Source organism: Cryptomeria japonica, chromosome 2 (assembly GCF_030272615.1).
Source record: "Cryptomeria japonica chromosome 2, Sugi_1.0, whole genome shotgun sequence".
Taxonomy (NCBI): domain Eukaryota; kingdom Viridiplantae; phylum Streptophyta; class Pinopsida; order Cupressales; family Cupressaceae; genus Cryptomeria; species Cryptomeria japonica.
Window position 1 is genome coordinate 306,060,948 of NC_081406.1, and position 14,390 is coordinate 306,075,337.

Below are 14,390 nucleotides of genomic sequence, written 5' to 3' on the forward strand. Positions count from 1 at the left end.
CCGGTTCCATTTCTTCCTATACCTTGGGCGATAAAGTTCACCATTTTGCGGAACTTGAAAAGCTGATTTGGATTTTATGTAGCAAGTTGAACTTCCCAGAAGGGTCGTCCCCTTTACTTGGCTGCCTCAGGTTGCGTGCAGATTGTTTGTAGCGTTCGCAGTGCAAGTTTGAGGTTCTATTTGTGTTGTCAATGCTATATCTCTCATTTGCTTCTATTTTTGTGTGAGTCGGAGTTGATTTGGAGAAGTTATGAGCATTTTGGGATGTCCGTAGCTTGCTGGTCTGTGTGTTTTCTGTGCATGTTATTAATTTTCAGAATTTCATAATTGTGTGTTAGAAGTGCTTCTTGGTGTGAGTAGTCTAAGTCGGTTGGGGAGTGAATATCTATTATTGTTGCAGCAATTGGTCTTGTTATCAGCACTTGATTCTTAATTCTGTATGATTTGTAATACTAGTTAGTAGTACTAACAACAAAGTTATTTCATTTCTTAGTCCCACTTCATAAGTGGAAGAGGTTGGCTATGCCGCCTATCTTTGGGATAGTTATATTTCATGTATTGATAATCCATAATGTGCATTGTAAAGCTAGTTAGTAGTACTGACAACTATCTTTTGGATTATTGCTTGTAGTCCCACTGCATAAGTGGAAGAGGCTGGCTTAGCCACCTATTTTGAATATTTTGTAATACTGTCCTTCCGATAAGCGATTGAGTTGATTGTAATGTTGTCCTCCCGTTGGATAAGTAGTGGAGTTGATAGTAAATTTCATATCTAGTCCCTCCCGCTGCATAAGCAGTAGAGTGATTGTCCTTCAGTTTTTGTTATTATCCTTGGCTGGCTTACCGGCAAGTGATCTTCAATATTCTCCATATCCCGCTGAAAAGTGGAAGGGGCTGGCTTGCTGCCCAAATATTGTAAGCAGTTTTTAGTTTGCATCTAACGATCCGCATTGTATGCTCTCACCCTCCCAGATTGGGCTCTTGGTGATCAAAAGTTGTTAGGGTTACTTTCTGCAAGATTTGAGATTTTAGTTCTAACCCTAACGGGTGTTTGTATTGCTTGCAAATCTGAAAAAATAATTGAAAAAATTAAGGGGAATATTACAGAATACACTCGGAAAGTGACTAATTTTTTATGGTAAAGTGATAACATAGTCCGATTTTCTGAGGACAAAGTCTGAAAGTGTCCTCCAAGAGTTTGAAATGGCTTTCAAAGGTCTGAAAATGCCCTCCAAAAGTCTGAAGACGCTCAGAAAATGATCAGTATCAGTGGCTGGAAGTGATCACAGCCGTGGCACACCCTCACTCTTGGATTGTTTTGTCTTTGAAAGCTCTGAAATGGCCACGCTTGGGCACAAACAAGTGGCTGGGAATGTAATACCAGTCTGAGAATAGTTCTGAAAATGATGCTTCAGACTGGGCCAGCAATGGCATCTTCACAAAATACCTTCAACTCTGCAATAATGATGTCCAAAACAAAGTCGACTTGGCTGGAAATGGTCTGAGAACTAATCAATATGATGTCAAAGGGGCCAGAAATGATACCTCAGATCTGGAAATTTAATGCCTCAAGTATAGACCAGTAATGTCACCCCCTTGAATGGTGTCAAAATCCTCCAATAATGGCGTCAAATTCAGGTTTGAATGAAATCGCCCCCGCAATGGCGCCACAAAATGCATTCAAAATCGCCCAAATGTGGGGTGATTAGCCACATACAAAAATTGTTGCCCTTGTGTATGGTGGCGCCAATCATTAAAATCGCTTCAATTGGCAATGGCACCACAAAACAAATCTGCATAAACCTGAAGTTCTTCTCCAAAAAAAATGGTGTCCAATCACACTTAGATAAAAATCGCCCAGCGGTCACACCTCCAATCAGCCTGCAAACTGTCACATCAAGGCAAATATAATATTATTATAATACTAGCTGGGTGTTCTTATTCGTGTTTTTGCCTTGAAAGCTCACCACACAAGCAACGCGGGATAAAAATACTTGCCTTATATTAGCCTGGTGGAAAATCGATTAGCATTGGGATAACACACTTTTCATTAAATCGATTAAATCGATTAGCATTGGGATAACACACTTTTCATTAAATGTAATCCACTTGATCATTAAATGTTTGTAACAAGGCAAAAATAAATTAATTTGGGCACACTTGTCACTCAAAACTTTCATTTGCATTTAATTCCAGCCACTTGGGGAAAATCTATTCCCATCTGGACAAATATTTCTCATTAAATTCCACTTAACTTGCACATTGAGGCCTTGAGGGGAAAATCGACCCCCATCTAGACTAAAAAATTATCATCATTTCACTTAACTTGTCCAAAAATATCACTTTGGGGAAAATCGATGTCCATTTGGACAACAAAAATCCATCAATTCATTCACTTTGTCCACAAATCTGCCTTTGGGGGAAAAACTGTTGGCAAATGCACACTCCAATGAGATATTGTAGGTGATTGAAGGTTTTGTCATTGATGGCAACCTTGCAATCATATGATACTGACAAGACAATTTACCAACACCAACACACCATAACACAGTAGTTTAACAAGGAAACCCGATGTGGGAAAAACCTCGGTGGGATTTGTGACCCACAATATTTATTTACTGGCCAATAAGAGAATATTACTGCTACAATAGGGGCCTGCACATGTAGGAAGGCCAAGTGCCTAGAGCCCATTGCTCAATTACAAAATGGGAAGTCTTACTCACTTTCAAAATGGATTATGCAAATCCAATGTCTTGTACTGCTTCAAAATAGCATCTACTATGCCAGATCCAGTACCGGTTTTAGCTTTGCTTCGTACATAAACTCTTAACCTATAATTCGCATATTAGGTCTGCCTTATTTCGCCTATCTACTATCTTATAAAATGTTCTATAATGATCTCTTACATATATGAGTCATTTTACAGCTTGCCAAGTCGGCTTACAATGATTTTACAATTAATTACAAAATATATTATAAACAAAATTCCTATCGGCTTGGGTGTCGGTATACTTACTTTTACTGCCGGTGTTCTGTGTGCCGGTGTAGAGTCTGTTGTTGCTGGTGCCGGTAAATTGTCTTGTCGATATCATATGATTGCAAGGTTGCCATCAATGACAAAACCTTCAATCACCTACAATATCTCATTGAAGTGTGCATTTGCCAACAATCTCCCCCTTTGGCATTGATGGCAACACTCATGAGAAAAATCCAAAAAGTGTCATCCAAAAAGAATCTGCTAGAATTGTCTTACCAAAAATTGTGTACCAAAAAAAATATGTGCTCCCCTTGAGCTGATGAGCCATTTGTTGATTATTTTTCTCATTACCACTACTCCCCCTTTGGCATCAATGACAAGGGTTGTCAAAGTGTCAATTGAGTGTGATTTCCAGCTTCATCCTTGTAATTGGTTGGTCAGAATCTGAAAAAGGTCTGCTAGTACCAGATTCAGGCTCTCAGTGAACTGTTCACTGTCCTTTAATGTGGCCTCTGTCCTCTGAATTGTACCGATGAGGTGTTGCATTTGATGTTCCGGTGTTTTCTGTCCTTGAACTAGAGCCTCAGATATCTCTTTTCTCAAGGAGGCGAGGTAGTCCAATCTTGGACTAAGTTTCCATTTTAGATCTTTTGCCTTTCCTTTTATACTTTCCTTCTCTCTTTCCAATTTTAGAAGTTCCTCCTCAAAACCCGTTGTTTTCTGCTAAAAAACTAATAATGGTTCAGATGAGTTAATGAAGTTGTCAACTAATTTGTTTATTTCTTCCTATACCTTGCTGATCTTCTTGTTTAAATCTACTGTCAAAAAGTTATTTTTGCATGTATCTCTGTACAAAGTTTTAAACTCTTTTAGTGTATTACATAGTGCCGGTAAAAGAGTGTCAAATTGTCTCATGCACTTCTTTATTTCCTCTTCAAAGAATTTGTGTTTTTCCTTCTCTAGTTTCTCTTTGAATGCTTCCTCATTTATTTGTTCAACTGTCACAATGTTGTCAGTAATATACTTAGACAATGTATCAAGTTGTTTCAAAGAATCTTTATTATCCACATTACATTTGGGTGCTATCATTTTCAAAATTGGGATTGTATCATCAATAGCTTTGTATGCTTGTGAGCTACACTCTGTTATTTTCTTGATAGAATCCAAAAGAACTTCTGTCACATTTGTTGGTCTGAGTTCTGCAATGGAAGAACCAACAATCTGTATTCCGCCGGTGTGAGTAATTTCTTTGCTTGTAGTGACCTCTGGTAGGTCAGTTTGTGTTTGTATTTCTCTAAGCAAAGGTTTGGGTTGCTCAGCTGTTGCCGATGGCACTGTCTCTGCATGAACTTGTTCCTGTGAGGGAGCCTGTTGCTCTGCCTGTTTCTCAGTGTCGTCCACTGCCGATTTTTCTTCTATGCTACCTGTTGCCGGTGGCCCAGTTGCCACATCTGTTTTCCCTGTTGATTCCTTATCTACCACAATATTGACTTTCTGAGTGTCAATGTTCATTGTATATAACACCTCAGAATCAGGATTTGTGTCCTCATGTGGTATGTCCATACTCTCACTAGCCGGTTGATTGTCAATAGTAACTACCGGTGGAGTATCTAGAGATCTAGAGATGGTGGGGATAAATTGTCTGTTATTTTTATGCTGGGTGGTCCACCAACCTTTCCTTTTCCCTTATCCTTTTGATATACTTCGATGGGTTTAGGGCTTCGATACTCTTCCTGCTTTTCCTTCTCTACAAGGAATATGTCCCATGCATTAGCTGTTTCTTCTGTTACCTCATTCACTCTCCTTGCTATTAGTGCTACATGCCGGTGAGCAGTTGAAAATACTGACCGGTTAGCCTCTGAGATCAATTTATCTATCTCATCAGGTGAGTTGACAGGATGTACAACAAGTAATTTTTCAATTTTTATTTTCTTATCAAGCTCAATAATACCTACTCTCCTAGCTTCAAGTCTGTTGTAGAGATCTGTCGGTATTTCATCAACAACTTGCATCAAAAATTTCTTAAAAATATCTAAGTGCAATATTACACTGTTCTCTACTTTATCTTTGTCATCATCTGATAATGTGTTATACATTTTGCTGATATTTTTCAATTTACCATCCTCAGTAATTTCATCTAGTAGTTTATCAATAGGAGCTATAGACTTCTTCTTAGGAGTCACCTTTTTCTTCTTCAGAGTTAATTTCTTTGCTAGGGGCCTTACTGCCTGTTGTTTCTGTCTTGTTCTTCTAGGAGAAGTTTAAGATACTGGTGAAGATTTCCTTTTTCTCACAACTCTTTTGAATGCATCTGGTATGTCACTTTCTGAAGAAGTTCCAACCGGTGAAAGGTGAGTTTCTGGTTGAAGTGCTTCTAACTCATCTTTAGTAATACCAGTTCGTTTAAGTACATCTTCCTTAATAGCTTTTGCTTGCCTGGATCCTTTTCTAACTGTTGCCTCAACCTTTTTAACATTTTTCTTGGATTGAATTTGTTTTTCAATAGTCTCAGCACTGCCAAATACCTCTTCTTTAGGTTCCTTAGGTGCTTCTAGGAGGGCTTTTGCATATGTTTCTATTATGTGGTCATCAGTTTCATACCCCATTTCAGTAACCCAGATGGTTCTTGGGATAACAGCCTCCATCCAAATTTCATCCTTCTTTATTACAAAACAGATTTCATCCTTATACTTGTCCACAATTGCTTGTGACAATCTAACTCTGGTTTTCATTCGGGCCTTCAATGCCTAAAAATACTCATTTATGTTCTTTTCTCTGTTCTCTCCCATGCTGTTCAGTAAATCTGACAACTGTTTGCATATCGGTATATCAAAACCAAAATTTCTAATACCAATACTAGGTACTTGTTTGGTTATGTGCAACATTAGACAAACAAGTAGGTTTCCAAATCTGAATGTTCCCTTTTTGTCTTTCTTTATCTTTCCCAAATTGTCAATCAGTTCATCTTTAAGCCATTCGCACACATCTATTCTTGCATTATCATTAATCATATCATAGGCACTTTAAATGCATAGGCTAGAGATTGAGTTTAACCTGTTTGCATGTGTAGTTTTGTAACCTAAGATCAAATTGATGAATTTGACATTGATATCGGTTACATCATTTACCCTTAAAGATCTCTTATCAGATGTTGCACCGGTTAGGTTTATCACTAGGTCATTTGAGACTTTCTTTGTTTTATCAGGTCTGTTACCAGTGGAGGGTAACCTTGTCACAGCCTTTACTGCTTCTTTTGTGATTTTGTGAACTGAGTCTAACCAGAAGAATGCACCGTGTACCCTGCTTAGTACTATCCTTATAACATCCTTGGGAAAATCCGGGATACTGAGAATTTTAGTGAAACCTAGGGTTTCAACTATCTTGTGTTTAGGTTTGATATTTCCAGATTCATCACAAATTACAGATTTATACATATTCTTAATTTCCTCATCACCTAATTCCTCTATATGACAATGTATATACATTCTAGGGTCTTCAACAAAAACTACTCCCTTAGGAATTTTAGAAAATGCACTAATGTTATCATCTTTCTTGGCAATTTCAGGAACTAACTGGAATACGGGTCTAGGGCGTTTAATAACTTCGACAACAGTAGGGTTTGCAATGAATTCAGGAGCAGATGAAGAAGCCATGGTTATAAATACCTTTATTTGCCTTAAGGAATGATTGCTCGATGAATTGCTTCACTTCTTTGCTTGAAATGCCTTCGCTCGGGAATTTTCGTGCTCTCGAAGATTTGAATGCTCGGTGAAATGAAAATGGAGCCAAAACACTTGTTTTATAATGTTAATTTCGCCAACCACCACATTTAATGCTTGCCCGTTAAGTAATGACTTAACTTATCTGCCGGTAGAGAAGTAATTTCAGCTTCTCACCATCAACCGAGGGAATAATAGCATGTTTCACATTTGGTTATTAAACCCTCAAAGGAATTTTCTTTAGTTAGATGAAGAGTCTCCTGCCGGTGGAGTGTTACTCTGTTCTGCCGGTGGAGTATTCCTATCAACATTAGGTCCGACTTTATTCCTATCAACATTAGATCCGACTTTCTGATCCATTGTTTTGAGAATTCTTGCTTTACCTCTTCAACCTTTTCTTTACTTTCAAACTAGCACCATTATTACTTGCCGGTGATGCCTTACTTCTTCAGAATTTTGCAATATGCCCAATCTTATTGCAAGCATAACAGGTCACATTGTTTTTCTGAATATCTTTCCCATATCCTATGCCGGTTTGTGTTCTACACTGATTAGATAAGTGTCCAAATCTTCCACAAACATAACATCTTACATTCATTCTGCAATTTTCTGAATTATGACCAATTTTGTTGCATTTGGAGCATTGACCGGTGGGTGTATTAGTGCTCTGATAATTTCTAGATCTACACTGATTTGCTGTATGACCATACTTGTTACAGTTAAAGCATTTGCCATTAAATTTATAAGCATTTGGTTGTCTTACCGGTTTGCTATGATCATGTGTGTTTGCAGTACCGGAGCTTTCACCAACTTCAAAGCCAAGGCCATTAGTGTCACCATTTGGTTTTTGATTTTTCAGCAAGTCACCAAGTTCTTCTGAGCTTTTCTTGAATTTTTCCTTGTGTTGATTTGCAACAGTCGGTTCTCTTTCCAAGATACCTTTTTATCTCATGAGTTCATTTGAGTCATTTTGTGCATGCATCAAATCTGTCTTCAACATATCATTTTCATAACTAAGTCTTGTGTTTTCACTTGCAGCATCATTCAGTTTTCTAGTCAAGTCTTCTTCATTCTTCTTTCTATCTTCAATTTCTTTACAAAATCTCATAGTCATATCCTGCATCTCATTCTTTGTTGTCATGTTTTCTTGTTTCAGCTTATTCATCAGATCACTAAGAGTTTCCTTTTCATCATTCTCATTTTGCATCTTTTCACAAAGTTCTCTTCTCTTATTTCTTGCAATGGTAATATTTTTTTGAAGTGCTTGAATAATATCCTGTGCAGCCTTTAGATCATCTTCAAGTTTGATATTTTTCAACTTTTCTGTATCATAGTCTGAGAGAGTTGCTTCTAATTGCTTCATCAAGTTTTCCATCTCTACCAGTGTCAAGATCTTCCTCAAGCTGTTAGGCTTCTGAAAATAGAGGACCAGGCTCTAATACCAATTGTTAGGATTCCCAAAGATACTGAGAGGGGGGGGGGGGTGAATCAGTATCTAACCGGTTATATAATTTACTTAACTTAAAACATGTAAAGCATATCAATACTGTATACGGTAAACAAACAGAGATAATATCAACCACATGAAAAGCACACCATAACACAGTAGTTTAACGAGGAAACCCGGTGTGGGAAAAAGCTCGGTGGGATTTGTGACCCACAATATTCACTTACTGGCCAATAAGAGAATATTACTGCTACAATAGGGGACTGCACATGCAAGAAGGCCAAGTGCCTAGAGCTCACTGCTCAATTACAAAATGGGAAGTCTCACTGACTTACAAAATGGATTATGCAAAACCAATGTCTTGTACTGCTTCAAAATAGCATCTACTATGCCAGATCCAGTATCGGTTTTAGCTCTGCTTCATACATAAACCCTTAACCTATAATTCGCATATTAGGTCTGCCTTATTTCGCCTATCTACTATCTTATAAAATGTTCTATAATGATCTCATACATATATGAGTCATTTTACAGCTTGCCAAGTCGGCTTACAATGATTTTACAATTAATTACAAAATATATTATAAACAAAATTCCTGTCGGCCTGGGTGCCGGTATACTTCCTTTTATTGTAACTTGTCCAAAAATATTACTTTGGGGAAAATCGATGTCCATTTGGACAACAAAAATCCATCAATTCATTCACTTTGTCCACAAATCTGCCTTTGGGGGAAAAATGTGGTCCATCTGGACTCCAAAATCTCATCAAAACATGTCAAAATTCATCAATGATGCCCCCAGGGGAATTTCGATCTTCATCTGGACACAAAAAATTCATCAAAATTCACCAATATGTCTAGTGGAAAAACGCACCTCATCAGGATAATGTAGATTTGTCCACACTTAACTCCGTCACACTCATTTTCTAGCTTGGTGGAAAATCGAACCTCATTTGGACAAAAACATAGCACTTGACTTAGTCATTTTTGCCTTTGGTGGAAAAACATGGTCTATCTGGACGATTGCATGGGAGAATACAGATGCATCGGGATTTTCCCCAAAACTCCTGCAACTTGGTGGAAAAATGCCCTCCATCGGGATAGAGTCCAATTTACCTTCAAAACTCAATGGAAAAACGTCTTCCATCTGGGCAACTTAATATTATGACCTTAATTTTGTGGGGAGAAACGTTTTCCATTGAGACAATGGTGTTTTTTGCATTGTAAAAGTAAAAACTTGTCAAATTTTATCATTCTGCATCATGACTTTCATCATTTTGGTGGGGGAAAATAACGGTCCATCGGGACTATGTGCAAATTGACCAAATTTTACCTCTTAGGAGCAAGAAAATAACTCCTATAGGGTCTCTAGATGCTCTAATACAAAAATAGCCCCGATTTGCAACACTTAGACATATTTATTCACATTTAAAACTTGTTGCGACCTTATGCAAATTAGAATCCAGAAAACTTTGAAGTTTTATATATGAAATTGATATTTTTATGCAAAATATTAAGCCAAGAAGCTTCACTATGTATGGTCCGTAAGGCAGAACACTTACTGAAGGTTTTGCGATTGGGATAGCAAGAGAAGTGGTCTTGATTGTGGGGAAAGTCCATGGTTAATGTGTTTGAGCCAGAGTAGTACCGGGGTAGGTACAATTGTCCTCTTCCATGGTTATATCTTTAGCCTTTGCAGAGTACAGCTTTAACAATCTGATACATCTGATCAATTAAACCCTTTAGAATCATATGGGCAAAGTCACTATTCTTATGGTTCTAAACCTTTTTTGTTATTGCAATATAATATTGACCTGAACACAAGAAAAGACCAGCTTTTTTTAATTGAATTGAGATTCAAGGATAACAGTGGAACCCTATGAAAGTATTGATAGAGACCTTTCCAGTTACAGATAACATCCCTTTACTACATGAAAATAACTATTTTGCCTTCTTTATTTTTGAATTTTTAATGGTACCATGTTAACTTCCACTGACCTACATTTATTAGCATTTATGAAAGTAAAAATACTAATTAATGCCAGTGCACTTTATCATTGTTGGATTGTCTGTCCTGTGCAACGTATTCTGCACTCAGTTCTGGGGTTTTGTGCCTTAGATGCTTGGAAACTGTAATGCATGATTTGTTGGTAGGGTGAACTGATGTCATGTGTATTAAAGAGGCACATTTGTGCTAGTAACCTCTGTCTTGCATCATCTTCTTTTTCTTTTGACTGTAATGACCCATACTTTGAAGAGGCAACTTCAAAAGACACAAACACACACTAGATCTGAACTGGAATAAACCTTAGAACATTGACACTAACTGCTGAATCTGATTATAAGTCTTGGCTGGAAATGAATGAGAGCAATTAAAGTGCATTAGATCCAGATCACAAATGAATATAGTGATCTCCAACACTGTTCCTTTTCTAGTCTGATCACTAATTTTCAACAAATCTGATTATGAACCGTTGGAAACATCAGAATAGTAATAAATGAACTTGAAAATGGTATGGTATAATACTGCAACGGTATGGCGGCTAGTGAGCAGGGGTTGATGGCTGGAAAATGACTGAAAATCAGCTGTAATCAATTTTCTAACAGTCCACATAGATCTGATTTGAAATCTGAACCATTTCACTTCTCAAAATGATCAAGAAGTTCTCCACAAGGGGACAGCACTATACAACTGCCCTTGCAAATGGTGGCTAGAAAGGATGTAAAACAGCCTCCAAACAAATAAACTCATTCTTCAAAAGCTACAATACAGTTTTAGATCTGACTCTTCAGTGCAGTGGCATCTCAAAGTGATATCAGGTGACTAAAAAAATATTGATCTGGTGATAAAACATTGTAGTGACACTGTAGCAGCAATATACAAATCTCAAAATGCTGAAATCTTCATTAAATGACAGTAGTGACTCCATATAACCCTTCAAAGGATGAAATTGTCAACAAATCACTGTAGCAACATTGTAGTAAGCTGGAAATTGTCTTCAACTCCTCAGCAGATCAGCACAAGTGTGATACTTGGATGGAATCACCCAAAATGGGAAACATGGGTTTTGTTCTTTATCTCAAATGTGGAATCTACGAGGGTTTTCATCTTCTCAAAATTGAACAAAGTAAGGGTTTTTCGTTCTTGATGCCCTAGATTGAACAAACTGCTCAAATCTGAAAATTGGATGCAAAAGAATAACTTAAATGATTCTCCAATGAAGGTAGGTGCTTCCTTGATATATCTTTTCGAATCAGGTCCTTGGGTCTTAAATTCCCTTCCAAGTATTTATAAAAACTTTTTAATATCAAGTTTATTTTTATTTTAGGTCTCAAAAATATTTTTATTTTAGTACTAGTGTTTAAAACACCTTTTACTTTAATTGTAATTGTATTATTAAGTTGTCCTAAGATTAGCAATTAGCGGTCCCAACTTAAAAATATTATTAATTATGTTAATTTGAAAAGGGGACATGACAAATTGGTATTTATCACTTTTGAAATGTTAAATGAATGAAATTAGCATCTTGCAAGATGATGATATTCAAATTTAAGATGATTTTTAAATGTGTATTACTGTATTCTCTCTTTTTAGCAGGGGTCCTTCCTACGCAGAGACGCACAAATGCACACATGTAGGTAAACCGTAAAGGTAATGGTTGCTTTTTATATCACACCTAAGCCAAACTTTAATTGGCATATGAGACCCTCTCGTGGGATCAATTTCTTTGCTTGTACCTTATACATTAATCAAATTTGTAACCTATAGGTTAGTGATCAGATGACCTAGCCTGGAAATAAACCAAACCTCACCAATCTATTAAAGGATAATATTTGATCGAATCACTTGGGCAGCCATGTACATTATCTCTAGTCAACAAAAAATTTCTAGTCATCATCTGGCATGAAATTTGTCTGTTGAGAACTACACTTCTTTAGTAAGGGAATGGTGGAGGAAAGGATGGCTAGAAGTTTCCTCATTTAAATTGCAGAGACCATGCTTGGATGTTCCAGAAAGAAACTTTGCTTAGAGAGACTGTTGGGAGTGAAGCCTTTAATCTATCAACATTACATAAAGTAGGAAGAATTCAGAAGTCTTAAGAATCAATAGGTGCCTTTGATTGTGTATTGGTTTAGGTTCAATTGGTGCAGTCTCCATCACCTTAAGGTAGTGTATAGGTAGCATACGTAAAACCTATTTTCAAACTAGGTTGTTTCTTGACTTGAGAAAACACACAACATGCTAAGAGAATATCTGTTAGGTTCTTTGACTACATTTCTATCTATAGTGTTAAAAATGGCTAACCTAGACTATCTACCAAACTGACTGCTGCATTAAAATTGCAGTATTGTTTCAATGCTTTTTGGTAAAGGCTTCTTTGAGCTGCTTGAAGTCAACAAGCAAGATAATTTCAACGCCCTTTATGGGTTTCAAAAACTTCCAATCTGTCACTGGTTTTTAGTACCCAATAATCTACTTGAATGTCAATGTTTTGTAAGATTAGAATGGTTTTCTTCATATGCAGTGAACTATAAATACATGACGTTTGAATAATGAAGCACATACATATTCATTAGTATTTATCATTTATGTAAATTAGCACATATATGGAACCATCAAGGAAGAAAGAAGAGTACTTGATTTGCAAACAACATGATGTGTTATATGCCAATACTTCTAGGTTTATCATACATATTAACTGAAGCATTGATCTTTGGAGCTCATTTCTTGCTCTTCAATCTCTCTGGAGTTATACTTTATAATGAGTTTGATATTGACATGTTTCAGGTAAAATGTTATATGCACCAGTTGCTTTCAGGACTTGAGCATTGTCACAGCCGAGGTGTCTTGCATCGTGATATTAAAGGTTCTAATCTGCTTCTTGACAACAGTGGTGTCTTAAAGATTGCTGATTTTGGATTGGCTACATTTTACAATCCTGATCAAAAGCAGCCCATGACTAGTCGAGTTGTTACCCTTTGGTATCGGCCTCCAGAGCTTCTGTTGGGGGCTACAGAATATGATGCAACTGTTGATCTTTGGAGTGCAGGTTGCATTTTGGCAGAACTGTTGGCAGGCAAACCTATAATGCCTGGACGCACAGAGGTAAATTATAACTCTGCTTGAGAAAGGACTTTCCTGAATGAGCATGTTGGATTCTTTATAAATTGTATGAATATAATATGATATGATATGCAAGTTATAAGAAAGGATGGTTATGACTTACATGGGCTGCCAATATAAATATTGAAAAATTTCCTGTGATAACATGTATGTTTTTGTGTTGATTTGATTACGAATCCTTTTTTATGTGTTGATACTACGATGATATGTTTCAGAGACAAAATAAATAATCTATATCCTTTTTGTTGAAAATGCCTTTATGATGATATTTTCATAACTTAAATCAATAACAACTATCCTTTTTAGTATTTCACTGAAAATGTCTTTCATGTTTACATTACCATGAAATTGCATTTCACATATGACTTTAATTGCATAGATTCCTTAATGAAGGATTTCATCTTCCTGCTAGTTCTATTATAGATATGTGTTTTCTGTTAAGAAAATAGCAAATGATGTCAGATGATGTTCTTAATAATCCGGGTGTCCAGGGTTCCGAACTAAGAGAAGCTTGATGGTCAATCCTATGAAAAGTATGATTACTCTTAGCATCTCCCCTAGCATTTCACACTGATGGTTCCTCAAAATCACAGGAAATTGGTAAGATGCATTTGTCTGTTGTATTGATTGTAAGTAATGAAAGGTATCCAGCCCTTGAACCTGGTGCAACAAGTAGAATTTTAAGGTTCCTGGCTCTTGTTTGTGAGGGAGGATGCCTTTTTCTGTCACCATTTGTACTACAACTGCAGTAACCAGTGAGCACTTGATATCTTCAGTGGCTGAATGTGATGAATTCATCATGTTGAAAAATGGGCACTGCATTGCACATATTCAGATTAATTAAGAGGATCAATAAGCTTCTTTAGGGCTGTCAAACAAGATTTATGTATTATCATGTACTAGAGGCTGACGATCCCTGACATAAGGAATGGAGCAATCTGGTATAAATAGAACTAGACTAATCTTTCTGTAATGACCTTATACTAATGTGTGCATTTATATTAAAGTGGTGTATTTGAACATAACCATATTAAATAATCAAATGACAGGTTTTATCTATCTCTCAGTCAGTTTGAGATTCTTTTCCAGAATACATGATGCTCGTGTACTTGCAATCATCCTA

The 14,390-nt window shown here is 36.8% G+C and overlaps 1 protein-coding gene across 4 annotated transcripts in view; it reads left to right on the forward strand.

Annotated features, from left to right (window-relative positions):
• The window catches only part of LOC131075368 (probable serine/threonine-protein kinase At1g54610), a 61,660-nt gene that overhangs the window by 13,766 nt on the left and 33,504 nt on the right, over window positions 1–14,390 (forward strand). For all 4 annotated transcript variants that reach the window (XM_059216621.1, XM_058012198.2, XM_058012197.2 and 1 more), the window contains one exon: window positions 12,932–13,249. In XM_059216621.1, coding sequence (XP_059072604.1) covers window positions 12,932–13,249 — 318 coding nt within the window. The remainder of the gene's footprint in view (window positions 1–12,931; window positions 13,250–14,390) is intronic.